We start from the raw sequence: 17842 nt of genomic DNA on the forward strand, positions 1-17842 counted from the left end.
ATGGGGTGACTGGGTGATAGACATTGGGGAGGGTATGTGCTATGATGAGCGCTGTGAATTGTGTAAGACTGTTGAATCACAGAGCTGTACCTCTGAAACAAATAATGCATTATATGTTAAAAAAAAAAAGAGAAGATAGTAAGAAGGGAAAAATAAAGGGGGGGGATCGGAGGGGGAGGCGAACCATGAGAGACTGTGTACTCTGAGAAACAAACTGAGGGTTCTAGAGGGGAGGGGGATGGGTTAGCCTGGTGATGGGTGTTAAAGAGGGCATGTACTGAATGGAGCCCTGGGTGTTATACGCAAACAATGAATCATGGAACGCTACATCAAAAACTAATAATGTAATGTATGGTGATTGACATAACATAATAAAATTAAAAAAAACTTCCCACTTAGATGTAATATATGGTAATTGAGAATTACTTGCTTCAATAAGATGTATGCTTTTTTTAGGAATGACCTAATAAAGGCTAAAATCATATGAATGGATACCAGATTGTTTCTAGATTATTAATTTCTGATTGCTCTGAGAATACTCCCCTTCTCAGGAGTAGTGAAGCTAAGCAGAATTTCTTTTTTATGTTTTCATTAGGTGTCCCCTGCACATACAAAAAAGAACCTGTTTGTATATCTAATGGAAATAAAATATGGACACTGAAGTTCTCTCATAATATTTCAAATAAGACTCCACTTGTCCTCCTCCATGGTTTTGGAGGTGGTCTTGGACTCTGGGCACTGAATTTTGGAGATCTTTGCACCGATAGACCCGTCTATGCTTTTGACCTGCTGGGCTTTGGACGAAGTAGTAGGCCCAGGTTTGACAGTGATGCGGAAGAAGTGGAGAATCAGTTTGTAGAATCCATTGAAGAGTGGAGATGTGCCCTAGGATTGGACAAAGTGATCTTGCTTGGACACAACTTGGGTGGGTTCTTGGCTGCTGCTTACTCACTGAAGTACCCATCAAGGTAAGTGATACTGACAGGAGAGGCACCCAAGTGCTAGTCTCTAGTTCCTGTCCTTGGTGGTTGTTGATGTCTGAGCCTTAAAGACAGATTCTCTGAAAGGAGACCAAACAGCCACAACCAATGGCCGATTTAGTAGCTGAAATAATGATGTCAGGGTTTTCCTGTTACACATGCTACACATTGGTAGAAGGCTTGAGAAAGGACTTTCTATTTGCCAAACTTAGAATGTCTACAATTTAAACCACAAGTAAAAACTGTTTTGGTGGTATTGTTTATCATTATTGTTATCATTAGACCTGTGGATGGAACAGTCTTTTCCTCACTTTTCCAGATTATAATAAGCCGTAAGACGAACCCAAAGGTTAGAAATTAGAAGCCCTGGTGCCAGCGTTATCTTTCGGCTTAGAGCAAATCCTTCAACCTCGAAGCTTTAGTTTTCTCACTTGTAAAGTACAGAAAATATATCTGCAAATTGTATCTGACAGGGTTTTTACTATACTGTGCCCTGCCTTTATGGTTACAAAATTATTTTTCAGAGTAACTGAATTAATGACTTTAGAATTTTGCTTCAGAATCTTGTACTGTCTCCTCCTCTCTTTACCTTATTTTCTCATACTATATCCTATTATTTGTTTCAGCTCTGAGCAGAGGTTACATTTGAGTGCTAATAAAATAGAAGAAAGGCTCTCTCTCTCTTTTTTTTTTTGCTTAGCATTTGGAAAGAAATAAAAAAATCAACATTTTATGTTGCCAATGTGTTTTTCCATTGGACTAATTTTTAAATCCACAATTGCAACCAACTTTGACATTGAGGTCTGTGAATGAGACCTGGGATGATGGTTATTTTCAGTCTGCATGCATGTACCTGTGAAGCTGCCCCATGGCATAACTCCAGGTGTGCTGTTAACACAGAATTTGAAGTGTAGGGCAGCAGCCCCGTGTACCTGAAGTTTTCTTGCCCTTGAACAGCCGACCTTTTCTGTATAGATTCTTTATCTCAACTTCAGCATTAACACTTGGTTTTTCTGGAGAGTTTGTAGTCCTGTGTATGGTAGATGGTATAGTCTTGTCAATTGGCCGACCCCTTTTTCAAAAGAAATCCAGATTTTCTTTTTCTAGTTGGCTTTTAAGGTTTACTGTCTTTTATTGTTCTACTCTCAATGGAAAGTAAGAGAAGGAAATGGATACTTTTCTGGCATAAGACAACAGGGCTATTGGAGGGGGGGTTGGGCTTCCTTTGTTTCTTATCAGGAGTTTATTATGTCTATCTTGTGGTATTTATTCCTTGGCAATATGATACGGGACTATGTGGGGTAGACTCTGGCCATGAAATCCCTAAGTCTTAGAATCCTGACCCTTCGTGGCTATCTGTTATTTAAGTCAGTTGGTGAGGTTTTCATTTGCAGTTATGAAGTGCTCTGAAGAAATCAGTGATTCAGAAGAGAATGAACACTTTAAAACCATCTATGAAGGAGAATAGCAACATAGTTTAAATGACATGGTGGGCAGAACAAGTATCTAAAACAAAGCCAGTGATCCCTGCATTGTACTGACTACATTTTAGAAAATGGTTTTTGAATGCTTGTGCTAGAAATAAAACTAAAGTCGTATGTCAGGACGAAGAATCACTAAGTATTAGTAAATAGATGAATTTGAGAATGCTTGAAATAATTAGCATGTTTAAATTGGCTGATTTTTTAGTAGAACTCTATAGACCATGTTGGATATTGAAGCCTGTATTCTTCACTGCATAACTTACATTATTAAACACAAGTTCATTTCAAAATAGTGAGGTTCTCTGGATTTTCAGATATCCCAAATCCTGAATGAAATTCAGTCAGACCACTGTGGTTGGCAGATAGTGGGTGCCCTGTGTTAAATGAATGAAACAAGGAAGCCCATCAGACTGAGGTGGCTCTAATGCTCTGGTGGCCTACATAAGCAAACCAAAATATAAGCCTATAAGTATCTCAAGGTTATGAAATTAAAACCTAAGAACAACCAATCAGAAATAGCTTACTGGGCTTTAAGCCAATCAGATAATTGCTTCCACACCTTTTCTATATAAGCCTTTACTCATCTCCTCTCGGTGGAGCACACCTAACCACTCAGGTTTGACACTGCTACATTCAAATTGATTTTTGCTCAAATAAACTTAAAATTTTCAGTATGCCTAGTTTATCTTTAACAGTATTAACTGAGGATGGAGCTACGTACTCTAAATGTCTCTTACCTAGCTCACTTGATCCAGCTTTTTAAAAAAGATTTTTATTTTTATTTTTTTTAAGAGCAGTTTTAGGTTTACAACAAAATTGAGAGGGAGGTACAGACATTTCCCATATAATTCCTGCCTCTATCTGTGCATAGCCTTCCCCACTGGGACCATTTTTATTGTGCTGTCATGAGATTAAAATAAATCTTTGCTTCTCCGAAAGATTTTTCAGGGAGAGGGATAAGAAGAGGGAAGAAATGGTCTAATAGAACTCAAATGAGATTCATTTAATTTCCTTCACTCATTGTGCCTTTTTCCTTGTATCTCTTTTTTTCTCCTAATGGACTTTGAGACAGTTATTTTTTTCTTTGCCTCCTCAGGTATAACAAATATAATCTTTCCTTTTTTTTCTTTCTGAAGTAAACAAATTTATTCTTAATTCTTTAATTCTCCGTAATTTCTGTGTCTATGCATGCAGGAAAGAAACACAAAGATAACATTTTGCTTGTCTTAGTCCAAAGCTATTTCCACCCCCATCTTTTATGAGCAGTCCCATTCTTTTATTCCTTGTTTATTTTTTTTAAGATTTGTTTTTATTTTTTTAAGATTTATTTATTTGAGAGAGAGAGAGAGAAAGAGAAAGTATGAGAGTGCATGGGAATGAGGGGAGGGGCAAAGGGAGAGGGAGAGAGAATCTCAGGTACACTCCCTACTGAGTGCGGAGCCTGATACCAGGGTTGATCTCACAACGCTGAGATCATGACCTGAGCCAAAGTCAAGAGTCAGAGGCTTAATCGACTACGCCACCCAGGCGCCCCTTCTCCGTGTTTATTTTTATAGGACAGTTTGAGGAGAAGAATGAAAGTGCCTAGTTTACTAGTTTAATGTACTTGTTTAGGAAGCGTTCTTTGCTAGAGAACAGATAAAACCCAATACATTTTTTTTCTAATTTTTGGTACATTAGGGGAGCCTGGGTGCTTCATCTCTATGAGCAGCAGAGTGCCTCTGTCCATAGAAGGTGTTTTATGGCCTAACTTGTGGCAGTGGTCACATCTTTTCCCGATTCTTGATACTGATTGGAAACTGAGCATTCAGCAATTGTGATGCTTTATGTAAAAGCACCTGGATGATTCCTCCATTGAAATATTCGTGATGACTGAAACACTCGAACTTTATATTCCAGCAGGTTGGTTCTGTTTAAAGAATGTCGAGTGACTGTATGTGTTCAGAAGGCTTAAGATGTGCTGGGGAAGAGATACAACTTAACCACTCGAGAAGCAGGAAGCTGCTGAGGGTTGTGAAAGGGTAGTGGACAGGTCTGTGAGAACTCTTGATGAGAACTTGGCCCAGTGTGGTGCCCTAAAGAAGTGCAATGTAAGCTGAGGTTGAGTCTCAAAGAGGAGTAGCAGGAGAGCATTCTATGCAGTGGGGACAGAAATTGCTAGGTGGACACCTGGGCCATTCAGGAAAGGCCATGTGGCTGGTGAGCAGAGAAGTTAGGAACTGGTTTGTAGTTGGGTCCCAGCCCAATTCCCATGTTCCATCCCCCAAAATGACCTTCGTTCATCTCAGTTCTCTTACCATGATGTGTAATAATTATAGATGGCCATCATAGTTTCACTTGTAAATTAATGTGCTGTGTCACAAGCAGTAGGGCCACTCATGGTGTGAGGTGTCGTGGGCTGCCATTCTGCTAAGCCTTCTTCATTAGGCCGTGTCTGATCCCCTAAAGGTGGGCATGGGGAGACAGTAGAGTAAGCCAGCAGTAATAGCCAAACATGCCATCTCCTTTCTTTCGTCTGTGCACTCACTTTTTGCTGTTAATTTTCCTTTCCTTCTGGCGCCTGCTGTCCAGGACGCCATAAACACTGTGTTAAAAACTAAGGAAAAGGAGAAAAGGAGACTATAGAAACTTTTATTAACTTAGAAAGTGTTTAGCAAAGAGAATAGATACACTAGAAGAGGTTACAAACTGGTCTTTACTTCTGCACTAAATGGCTTTCAGATCATCCGACCTTGCAGCCTTGCCTGGCTCTGGCTCCTGACTGTACAGAGCTGGGCTGAGCATTTCCTGTCCTCCTCTCTTGAGAAGAAAGGCTGCTCTACTTGACCTCAAGCTGGAGATCTTCAGTTTCTTGTTCTCTGGGCCTGCTGCATTCTCCCCTCAGAGGCTTGGAGCCAATGGGAAATACCTGGGGCTAACTTCATTTTGAGAATGCCTTGCTTATACACTGACTAGAGCTCTTCCTGTTCCTTTTCCTTGTTCCTTTCCTTGTTCTGTAAGTGTGTCCTGTCGATTCCCTTGTGCGTTTTGGATCTGGGTCTGAGTGTTCTTGTATTATTTCTGCCTGGTGGCTGACTTTAAAGCTCATGAAAGTCAGGTTTATATAATATACCCTTGTTAGCATTCAGACTCAGCTGTCCCAGCCTGTTGGAGCAGATGTTAGCCACTGCTTTGCCCTTTAGGCTGTAATCTGCTCACCATGTTCAAATTCCAGGCCTACTCTGATGACTAACCTGAAGAAGTATGCCTCTTTAAATGTTTTGAAACTGACGGGCTGTTCTCTTGTTCCTGCTCTGCCAGTTCTTTGTTTTTCCTGTAGTTTGAATCAGTCTCTTGATTGTTGACAAAGATGTCTGATAGCATGATTCAAGTGTTCCATGTGGCTAGACCCCTTCCTTACTCCTGGATATGAACTAACAATCCCATCAGGCTATCCTCTGTGGAATATTAGAGGGTTGAGTCCAGATTACTATAATAGTCTAGATATACATTAAAACCAAATATCAGATAAGGAGATAATCTTTTCACTAGAAGAGTTGGTGAGAAGGTAGCCTGGGAACTTGGTCTGGTGCAACATTATAATAACCTGTGAGCCAAAACCTGTGCTCAGGCTTTCCTGAAGAATAAAAGTGAGATTACTTACTGCCCACATGGTTTCAGCTCCATGAAAGTCTTCCCATGCTCCCTGAAAAAGTCTTCTCTAGTCGTCTTCCTAGTTTTGCTACTATAACTAGCTAACATTTACTAGATATTTATTATTCAATAGCCACACCCTAAGTGCTCCACATGGTCTGTCTTTTAAATGAGTCTTACAACCAAAAATAAGCAACAGTTATTTTCTGAGGCCTTTTACATGTAGTGATGCAGATGATATATAACTCTAGTTTAGACAATTTTGCAGAGCTTTTAAAAAATTGTTTTCAGGAATGCCTGGGTGGCTCAGTCATTAAGCGTCTGCCTTCAGCTCGGGTCATGATCTCAGGGTGTTGGGATCGAGTTGCACATCAGGCTCCTTGCTCAGCAGGGAGCCTGCTTCTTCCTCTATCCTCCCCCTGCTTGTGCATGCTCTCTCTCTCTCTGACAAATAAATAAATAAAATTAAAAAAAAATTGTTTTCTAACTTTTTTGACTATAACCCCAGAATAAGAATTACATATGTTTGTGTCTGAAATAAAAGTTCCATGGAATGATACTCAGGCTTGTTACATATTTTTCTATTCCAAATTATACAATTAAAAAGACCACAGACTGACTCTGACTCTCTAAGTAGATTCTACTACCCACTAATGGGTAGTGACCTGCAAGATTCCTATAAGAAATAACAGTGTTCATCTGGGGGACCAGAAAAATCCAGATTGGACTAACTCCTAGCTTATTCTACGAGTATAGTTTATTTATTTATTTATTTTAATTTGAGAGAGAGAGAGAGCGTGAGTGAGCAGGTGGAGGGGCAGAGGGACAAGCAGACTCTCCACTGAGTGAGGAGCCTGACATGGGGCTGGATCCCAGGACCCTGAGATCATGACCTGAGCTGAAGTCAGATGCTTAACCGACTGAGCCACTTAGGTGACCCTATGGATATCATTTATAAAGACCAAAAAGAAACATGGAAAAACATAATACTCCAAGTGTTTACTGAACATCTACTATGTGCTAAGCACCATGCTAAGCTGAAGACACAAGATCAAACAGTTGTTGGGTCAGTTCACTCCCTTAAAAAAAAAAAAGGTCATCTTCTCTAGTATATATACTTAGCATAATTTGTTAAACTGGCATTTTTATCTGGGGACACTATTTCGAAGATCCATATTAAACAAGGCAAGCCAAAACTAAGGTGGAAACAAAGCAATCACTTAGCTAGAGATAGATGAGACTTGACCTCCCTCACGTTTTCTTTTGTCCTCCCCCTTCTTGGGTTAGCAGATAAGAGCCGAGAGCAGACTGGTCAGGATACCAAAATAAAATCATAACAAAATTTAATCATCTTTTAGGGTAAAGTATGTTTTGATAAAGAGTTCATTTTTCTCTTTAGGAGCTAAGTGAATAGTGAATAATTCTAGCTGTTTCCTAAGGGGAATCTCTGCTGCTTTCAACTAGGTGACTGTTTCATTAATTCCACCCATACCTCTGGCATGCCCTCCTTTCCCCCTCCTTCAGATCTCACTGTGGACTGTAATGAGAGGAATTTGGGGGGAAGTCAATATCAGTATCTGCCATTAAAAAATAAAAAACTCCTTTCCATCCCTCTTCCCATACACTATTAGAAAATAGTCTCCTAAAACTTTTAAGAGTAAAGGCACTCTTAAGTATATGAAAATCTCACGTATGTGTATCTCCACACAGATTGGTAGTTACATTCTATAAATGCTCTGAAATCTAGAGTATGGGGTTAGGATTGTCCTAGAGTTGATAAAAGTTAAGTTTTACTTTTACTGATATGTTATCTTGTGTTGCTTACTGTGTTCTTAGGAGAGAGCCATCTACCCAGTGACTTGTTGGCATCGGTTGGTATACTGGAGTCAGGAAACAGGGGTTTTAACCCTACTTCTACATGTCTTGGAGCAGGTCACATAGTGCATCTCAGCTTCCTTCTCATCTATGAGATGAAAAATTGGGCTGAGTATTCTCCAAGGGCCCTTGGAGCACTATGCACTGGGTCTATGCTCTAGAGCTTTCTGTTTGAGAAAATGCAGTCAAAGCAAAGGACTTATTACTAACTCATCCTTATCTGTGGTGGCAAAAATAATAAAATATTTTATATTGAGAATAATAGCCATCTGTGCCCATGTTCTGGTTTCAGTTATGATTTAGGAAAGGGATGTTAGAATCATTGTCCGTTCATCCTTGGGAAGTTTGTCCTGGCATGTATTGGCTATTTTGGTTATAGCTGAATATCATTTGTGTCATGAGGACTTTTATGCTTTATTTAGGATCTTTATGACATATAATACCATGATGCAGGCACATGGAAGTTTTGGTTTTCCCTCAGCAGGAAGACATTTTCATAAGATGGAAAAATTAAAACTATTAGTGATACAAAACAATTTTATATATTTCGCTGAAAATTTTCTATCTCTTTGGTCAGTAAAGAAAAAAATTAGGAAAGGGTTAGGAACAGAATCTGAGGTCAGTATATCATGATATCATGGGTAGCCCTACCTATGTGCTCATGTTCACTAAACTAGGGGAAATTTCCGCCCACATTATTACATCTCTGTGTTTGTGGAAAGTTCATTTAAAAGTCCTTTTGAACCCACCTAAGTGCTAATGCCTCTTACATTTTTAGAATGATTGGTTCATAGGAGATAACTGTTGTTGGTGTCTGAAGCTATTTTATAAGTGTAATATTAATCTTCAGTCATTTCTGCAGTGTCAGCCTTGTGCTGCATGGAACCATTGGGCTTTTTTGAGTGGTCATTGATCTGTATCATCCGCCAGAGGGTAGCCTCAACAACGAATACCATTCCTCAAGAGTAGCTACACAGTTATGTGCCCTTCCACATGCCCTTTATTATCCACATTTACATATATGAAAAAGGAAGCTCTAATCCTACCATATACCTCTCAAGTCCTACCAAATCTGATAGTTTACATGTCATGAGAACATGATGTAACTAGTCAGCCATTAGTCTTCTCTTTAATGTGAAGGTTTTGGAAGGTGGTTTTTTCTACCTTTGCTTTATAAATCATGTTAATTCTTTAGAGTCCTAGGGTGAGTTTGCCAAATGAAATTATATCTGTTCTTCCTCCAACAGGGTTAATCATCTTATTTTAGTGGAGCCTTGGGGTTTTCCTGAGCGACCGGACCTTGCTGATCAAGACAGACCGATCCCAGTGTGGATCAGAGCCTTGGGAGCAGCATTGACTCCCTTTAATCCTTTAGCTGGCCTCAGGATTGCAGGACCCTTTGGTGAGTGCTTATATCTGTGTCCTAGGAAAGCAAAATGTTTATAGATTGGCAGTAGAGAAGTATTTACTGTTGTTAGTCAGAATCTTAAACAAACTGAATCTTTTTCTCCTCCTCTGAATTACTAAATTACTTTTTTTCCTCCTCTAAAAAGTACCAGTCCATGCGTAAAAATAATGAAACCAGGATTATCTCAAAGAGGAGTCTTTATATTGTAAATATTACAGGTAATTGGCAAAACTGAGAAGGTGGGAAATGCTGCCCATGGGGTTAGTCAGCCCAGGGCATGGGGAGAAGTGCAGCATGTTGACCTGTTGGTCACATTAGAGAGCCTTTGGCTAGTTGACAGTACCCAGCTGGCAGATCACAGAGCCTGACTTGATTGCCCTTCTTGCCCCATAATGTCAGAGTGTTAAGAAGATAAAATTATCCTTTTCCGCAGAGATTTGTGTTTCTGGTGATATTTTGAAATACCAGTGTTTAGTCTCTGATTTAATTTCATTTGACTCTCAGCTCCTCTTTCTTCACCCCAAAGCCAAGGGAGTCTCGAGACCTTCCCTCATTGTCACCAGTGATGGTGGTCTGGACCTCTGCTTTCCTTATAACTTGTATCAGTGAGGAGTGCTTTTAGCTGCAAGTAGCTGAACCACCTAAGTGGTTTAAACCATAGGGCCTTTCATTATTTCCTTAGCAAGCAGGCTTGTGGTTTTAGCATTTGTTCTAGTAGCTGGCTCATTGACGTTGGGGTTTGGGCCTGCAACTGTGATCTCTTGACTTTTTTCCTCATGGTGTTTGATGGCTGCTATGGCAGGAAGCCCCATCCCACAAAGCAGCACCCTGAGCAAGAAGAAAGGAAAAAATGGAAAATAGTCTTCTCTCCATAATGCTCTGTCAGGGAAGAAAGTCTTCCTTGGAAGGCCCCAGCAGGTCTCCCCTTATGTCTCTGCCCACCTGTAGTTCTTCTACTAGCAAAGAATACTTTTGTGTTGCTGATAAATCATGATTTGTTGCCAGGGGCTGGAGTGAGGGCCCACTTTCCTGAGCATGTTGCTGCCTAACTGATAGACAAGAGTCAGGTTCTGTTAGTGAGATGAGAAGAGAGGCCTGGGGGTGTGGAGGGTGTGGAATTCTGCTCCCCTCTGCCCAGGCCCCTCTTTGACCTACTGCCTTCATTTGGGATGGGGAGGGCTATGGGACTGCACAGGGATTGGGTTGGCAACCACACCACACTCCTTGGTGCTCTGACAGATAGCCTTTCTTTCCCACCCCCAACCCCTCCCCATTCCCGAGTAGAGCCACTCCTCTTAGGTGTCTGGTCCTCCTTTGATGGACTATTTAAGGACTTCATTTAGTCTGTACAGTCCTGAAATATAAATGAATTGTGCTTGATTACAGTTACAAAGGGAGTAATTATGGGAAGAGTAAAGTATGAAAAGAAACTAGGAGACAATGGTTGGGGAGGGAGGATGCCTAGGAGTGGCCCTCTCACGCCATGCCCTTTGTCTCCTACTATTGCTTATGTGTGGTCAGGGTGGGACATGATTTAGAATATCAACCACATCATAAGAATTCTCCATGGAGCTGTACAGTTCCTTCAGAGGCAGGAAGGAGGGCCAGGAAAGAAGTAAGACCTTGCTAGAATAATGGGCAGTGATAGCAGAAAGGGAAACCGGCTAGCCGCTGGGGCCCCAGAAGGGAAAACAGTGACCAGATGGAGGCTTCTATTCTTCATCCTTTTTCCTCTAGGGAAAGGATGCCCCTACCTCTCACCTCAGGAGTGGATGGCCTTAGCCGGGAGGATTGGCAATGTCCCAGGCAGAAACCCTGGATTTATTTTTCCACAGAAAGACTTGTATATTCCAGTTTACTTTATTTAGATACTAATATGTTATAATTATGGGAGAAATACAAATTAATACGTTACCTTGAGCTGCTCTACTCACCTGCCATGTCTAATAGAATTTATTTTCCTACAAAAACAAGTCTTAGAAAATTAACTTCTATGTCTTGGGCTCCTGAAGCTTTTCTGTAAGGCAATATGGAATACTCCTTACCTCTTTTTTAATTCTTAGGGAACTTGAGGAGAGCAGCTTCTAGGATCTGTGCTCTTTTCCACCTAAAATATACACTTGAATACATGTAGATTTGTATGCATATAACACATACCCTATAAGCAGACACAAAACCTTTCTCTGTTAGTCTGTCAGTTAACTATAATTTAAAACATTGGTTTCCTGTTACGTAGGCTTAAGTCTAGTGCAGCGTTTAAGGCCTGATTTCAAACGAAAGTATTCGTCAATGTTTGAAGATGACACCGTGACAGAGTACATCTACCACTGTAATGTGCAGACTCCAAGGTAAGGGTTAGGATTCTAAATTTACTATGTTGGTGTTTTACACTTTTCTTCTTTGAAAACATGTGAATAGTCTAGATTTTTATCAGTAGTTAACTGACTAATACTTCTTAATTTAGTCATGTATTAATGGAGTGCCTAGTATGTAAAACATTGTACTGGATGCCGATGAGAGACTAATAATAAGCAGGATGTACTGTCTTCCCCAAAAGTGCTTATGGATAAGTTGAGGAAGTTTCAGTCCTGGGTACCTCTAGAAGGTAGCTGGAGTTGAGAGATAAAGAAGAATTTCAAATAAAACAGCATTTCCAGACTGAGTATGCATGCTCTACAAAAAAAGGGCAACTGGATTAAACAAAGGAAATGGTTTCCTGTACCGTGTATCTTCTTAGAAACTTTTGCTATGCCAAAGGGTATTAAGTCTTCCAAGTGCATGGGAGATGCCAGTCAGCATGGTTCCACTTCACATGGTGACTGTATCCCTTTTTTGCTGAGCACTTTTTAATGACCCTGGATCAGCATGACAAACACTGGTGCAGTGGGTGAAGAGTAAAGTGAGGGCTGGAAGATGGGGAGGGGGGTTTTGCAGGTATTTGACAGTGATTAGAAGAGGGGAGAAAGAGGGAGGGAGGAAGAGCCTGTGACCATGGTAGCCACAGGGAGCAAGAGGGCCAAAGAAAGATGTTTCCTATTTTTTAAAATGAATGACTTATGGACATTAGGTACAAGGCACCAGTGGAGAAAACAGCCTGAAGATAGTGGGGAGCTAGAAGGAACCTGGAAGACAAGACCCTGGAGTTCCTAGGGAGAGGGTCAGGCACAGAGTAGGCAGAGGAGAGCTCCAGTTCTCATGCTTCATGGTGTACCAGAATTATTGGGGGAGCTTGTCAAAGATAGGATTCCTGAGCCCTGTTTCTAAGACTGATTCAGTGATCCTGGGCTGCATGTTTAACAAGGGCTTCAGATGACTCCAGTGTAGGTGGGCCATGGGCCATACTGCAGAACCTGGAGGCGGTACCTCAGCCTTTCCAAGGTGGAGACACAGGTGCAAGGCCGAGAGGCGAGGTACAGAGCCAGCCTCCCTCACTTTTGGCAGAGAACACGCACACCTGCTTTATTAAAGCGCCGAGGCTGTGGCAGCTATTGGGGTGGATGGATAGCCTTAGTCTTTTTAATAAAGTAGGTTAGAGGTTCTCTGCCAAGAGTGAAGGAGGCTGGAGAGGTTTGGAGTCCTGATGAGATTGATGTTTTGTCACTCACTAGGCCATTGGGTGTGGTGGATTAGGGACTTCACACTCCACTGACTTGTTCCCACAGTTTTTAGTGGTCCCTTCCAGGTACATCATCTGTTTTTCTGCTTGGTCTCCATGCTTTGTTCTTCACTTACATTTCAGGATTACGTGTGCCTGTATAGTGATAATTTGTTGTCTTTCTTGTGGTAGAATTTGAATTCTTCATAGCAGGCAATTCAGAGTTGTGCCGAGTACTGCAAGGAAACAGAAGTGACAGCACAGTGGATCTATCCTGGGAGTTTGCAAAGTGTTCTGTGTTCTTTTGTGTGATGATCCATCAGGTGTGGGCACAGGAGAAGACAGGCTCAAGAAAGCAAAGTTTATTATACTCACAGGTCCTAGAGAGAGGGAGGGGTGTCACTGAGTGCCATGAACGATTGCAGGGAAGCACCAGATTGTGGTCAGGTGACAGAAAATACAGTGAAGGGAAAGTTGAGGCCAGAACTTTTATTGGGTTCTTCAGGAAAGGCAAGGCAGGGGCACGGCAGACAGTTCAGGATTGGGTAGTTGAATAATTTCTGTGGGCTCTAAGATATAGGGGTGGTCTCTCATTGCCTGGCACCTGGCCCTGGGATGATTAAGGCAGAGGAATATTGCCTCCTGGATGTGTGGGCAGTGTGGGCAGTACAGAAGAGGCATGGCTCTGGATTGGTTAGGTGGCATATGACAGGCATGTTCCCAGTTGAATCCTTTGCTGTCTCTAAGAATGGGTTAGCTCTAGGAAGCACAGTGTCTCCCTAGCCAGAAAGGTTTTTTTAAACATTAAATGTCTTTATATGCAGAAAATAAAAAATGTAAATATACAATCTGCTTTTCTTCTTATCTTGGTATTGGTTTTATACTATTCCAGGTAAAAAGCTGGTGCCATGCACATGTTGAAAAGCTACCTTCTACATTTGAAACAAGTTACAGTGAAAAAAACATTTTAACTCTCCCCACAGGGAATTTAATAATGATAGGGTTGCATGTTTGATTTAGAAGAGGGTGACTTTTAATCCACTAGAGTTTAGAGCATCCTTGTTTATCTAACAAAAGTATGTATCTTCTGTGGGGGTTGTTTCTTAAACTTTCTAGTATATTTTCTGTTTAAATTGAGAATTTTCTTAAGTGGGGGAGAAGCTAAATATGAGTATTTTTCATGAAGGTGGGGGTGCAGTACATACTCATCCCCAGAAGTCATATGTGTGTTGTTTTCCTCTTCAAGTGGCGAGACAGCATTCAAAAATATGACTATTCCTTATGGATGGGCAAAAAGGCCAATGCTCCAGCGAATTGGTAAAATGCACCCTGACATTCCAGTTTCGGTGATCTATGGCGCCCGATCCTGCATAGATGGCAATTCTGGCAACAGCATCCAGTCTTTACGACCACATTCATATGTGAAAACAATAGTAAGTGTGTGGCTTAGTTTGGGTTTTCAGTTGTAGGTGAAACCTGCTGTATTATGTTTGCCTTCAGTGAGGTCTCACTGTGCTTTCAGATCTGAGCTAGACCTCCAGCCTCCATCAGGACCTGATGTCACTTGTGATAAGGGACAGGGTTTGACCCACACACATTTTCATTTCCAGACTGGTCGTGCCTGTCCCTAGAGCCGTGGCATCTCCGAGGTGGGAGAGGGATATTCCAGTGGCACCTGACCAACTCCCACCTCACAAGGCAACATGTTCTTACTTGGTTCATTTGATCTGCTGGTCCTGACATTATTGGTCAGTTTAGAATGTTTTTCTGCATATAAAATTTTAGTGAGGTCCAATAGATTTTTCTCTTTATTCTCAGATTATTTGATGGAAATACATAAAAGTTACTACAGATCAGTGTTGCTCGTTCTTTTATATTTTATTTCTGTATAGCTGTTCTCACTTTCACTGCTAAATGTCTTTGCCATGTGTTTTATTAAATGCTTTTGTTCACTGACCTTCCGACTTCTTTTCCTTTCCCAGGCCATTCTTGGGGCAGGGCATTATGTGTATGCAGATCAACCAGAAGACTTCAACCAGAAAGTGAAGGAGATCTGTGACACTGTGGACTGAGCACGCTGAAGAGGATATGGGAGAGCCTGTTGACTGATAGAGTTCCTCAGCAATACTGCGCAGTCTCCTGTGCAGAGTAAGGAATACAACAAAAGAACCAGCAGTCTTCCTGACTGTACTTCGCACATATTTTCTTTATGAAGTTGCTTGCACATTTAAACCAGCTAGTGCCTTCTAGAAGAATGGCTTTCCTTTCTCCTACACAAAATCGAAATATTCAAGAGTCTCCAAATCTAATAGCTTTAATAAAAGGTTATTTGCCCCTCTGCTGTACTGAAAAATTGTAATTTTTCAACTGAAATTTTTTTCATTTCTATCTAACTTTGCTATGTCAGGTACTTTTTATATTTCAGTCTATATTGCCAATTTTAAAAGGTTACTGGGTCTATAATTTTATATACTGTAATGGTGCACTTTATTTTCTTTGCCTGTATTTACCATGTCTAATAACTGATATAGTTAATCACAGTTTTGTGTGTTTTTATGTAAAAAGTTATCACTTGTTTAGAATCTTTCACTTCATTTTTGAAATGGAGTGATGAGATAGCATTTTGGCTAAAAAGATGGGAGTTGATCACTAGCATTAATTTTTCTGATTTTCCTCTGTTCTCTAAGCCATGTTCAACATTTTAAATGTGGTCTATCCTGATGTATCTGCAACCACATAATTCCTTGAGATCTTTTGTATGTGATATAATTCTGTACTTCCAGGGAAACATGACATTAGTATTGAAGTGATTTAAGTACTGAAAAGCCTTAACTAAAAGTCTGTCCTTTCTCCGCCCCTCCCCCCAATTAATACTATTCTTTTCCATGAGCCAGGATACAGCATAAGGAACAGATGTCCTTCTGAGGGGATATTAAGACTGCTACCTTCCAGTAAGCCGATCATATATTGTCATTAACCTCTAACTCCTGTAGATGGGTGCTAAAACTGGATTCCATTTTTAACCACTAAAACAGAAAAATAGGTGGTACTGTTGCATCTCATGGCACCAGAAATGGGATAGCACTTGATTGCTGGGTTTTTGTTTTCAAGGTTTGTGTTGATTAAATAATACACATACTTGAAGTTATATTATAAAAGCTATATAAGGTTGATTAAACTATTTGACAGTAACTACCATCAAGTGTAACACTTTCTTGGTGTTTTAAAATGAAGAAAACTTCTTTGAAACTGTGAAAATTGCCATGTGATAACTGGCTGCTGAGAAGACCCTCCAAAAAAGAAAATTGAATAAGATAGTCATCAACAAGGCATCTTTGCCTTGTTTTGTTAACATTGCTTGTCTAGGAAAAAGGTGGTTGTGTAAATAAAAACAGAACTGTTTATATGCAAATAAAGGTTTAATGGTTTTGACTGTTGCGTTTTTAAAATGGTTAATTAGGAAATCTGTAGTTAGGAAATGTAAGGTGGTATCACTGTGGATTAACGGCCAGAAACATCGAACATTCTATTTTCAACATTGTCTTCCCTACAAAGGAATAGGCAAATTATACTGAAGCACAACAGATAGTTTCCCAGCAGTTTGTCTCACTTGGCACCTTAACTACGTTACTGCAAAAGGTAACATGAGAGCCAAGACAGTTCAGATCTTTCTACCTAACAAACAAAAGTAGCCTGTACTTTTTATTTAGTATCTTAGAGGGCTAGCTCCAAACCTTTAAGTGGTACAAATAATTTGGGTAATATTTTTGTATTTTTGACACACTCCCAGTCTCTCTTAATTGGGTAAATGACAGTTTTCATTTGTACAGGAAGGTTTCTGCGAAGGAAATTTGGTCTCAGCCCTTGGAGGGAAGTTACTAGTTCACTTAGTAAATGGAGTTTCTGACCACAGATGTGCCAAGTGATTCAGGAGAAAGTTGTACCCAAATGTCAAGTGGAACTTACTTTCCTACCAACTGATTTTGCTTTATTTGAAAAATATTGTCGTAATTCATTTTAAAAGCTAAATTTTCCTTTGGGTTATAGAATATGTAATTTTGTGAATATTGAGCTAGCAGAGAAGGTCACAATCCGCAAGTTCCTAAAAATACAGTGGGTGCTAAATGTTTTCTTAAAAAAATTCTATTACAGTATTTGATCTTTGCTAAATTATACACATGTACTTCAACTTTATTTTACAGAATAAATTTTACTGTGATAGTTGCAACAAATCAGCTGCTGTATATTTTCTTGAGTTTTTGGTACGGCCCAGTCTGTACGAGTTACTGTAGGACCGTGGATCCAGTGGGCACAGCAACACTTGCTGGCATTGGGAGGGAAGGCTGCTCTGCGCTGTGCTGCGCTGACCTCCACACACTGGCTGTTTTGTGTTCATGCAGCCTTTACTGTGATGTCCGTGTCCTTCTAAAACTTATTTTCAAAGAAAGTTTGCCTAGAGTTGGTTTCAGAGTATTATTTAGAAAACACTTTTGATGTGTCTCTGTTTATATAGATGTATATTACATATGTACATAGTTATATACATTTATATATATTTTACATGTACATATATGTGTGTGTGTGTATGTATAAAGGGTGTACTAGATCCCAATAAAACAAGTTTTTTCCTATGTAAAGGTATTGGAAAAAATAATACTAGCCAGAAGAGCCCTAGAAAAGAACCGTGGGGAAGAAGGGATAACCCTACTGGATATTATAACATTACTAAGAACAATATGAAATCCAGGAATTTAGTATATGATAATGGAAGCATCTTATTGATGGAGGAGAAGACTTAATGGTGTTGAGACAAATGTGGTTAACTATATGGAAGAAAACAAAGTTGAATCCATTTCTCACGCAGCAC

General features: G+C 40.2%; 1 protein-coding gene across 5 annotated transcripts in view; it reads left to right on the forward strand.

The window, feature by feature from the left end:
• The window catches only part of ABHD5 (abhydrolase domain containing 5, lysophosphatidic acid acyltransferase), a 29519-nt gene extending 12312 nt beyond the window's left edge, over positions 1–17207 (forward strand). For 2 of the 5 annotated variants that reach the window (XM_025884968.2, XM_073902676.1), the window contains exons 3-7: positions 596–968; positions 9220–9374; positions 11617–11728; positions 14222–14408; positions 14958–17207. In XM_025884968.2, coding sequence (XP_025740753.1) covers positions 596–968; positions 9220–9374; positions 11617–11728; positions 14222–14408; positions 14958–15047 — 917 coding nt within the window. In that variant the 3' untranslated portion in view covers positions 15048–17207. Of the gene's footprint in view, positions 1–595; positions 969–9219; positions 9375–11616; positions 11729–14221; positions 14409–14957 lie in introns of those variants that run through there. The other 3 variants (XM_073902697.1, XM_073902688.1, XM_073902693.1) reach the window with 3 other exon arrangements.
• The last annotated feature ends 635 nt before the right edge of the window (positions 17208–17842 follow it).

Source organism: Callorhinus ursinus, unplaced genomic scaffold (genome assembly GCF_003265705.2).
Source record: "Callorhinus ursinus isolate GAN/ISIS: 27379988/994484 unplaced genomic scaffold, GSC_fseal_2.0 scaffold1, whole genome shotgun sequence".
Taxonomy (NCBI): Eukaryota; Metazoa; Chordata; class Mammalia; order Carnivora; family Otariidae; genus Callorhinus; species Callorhinus ursinus.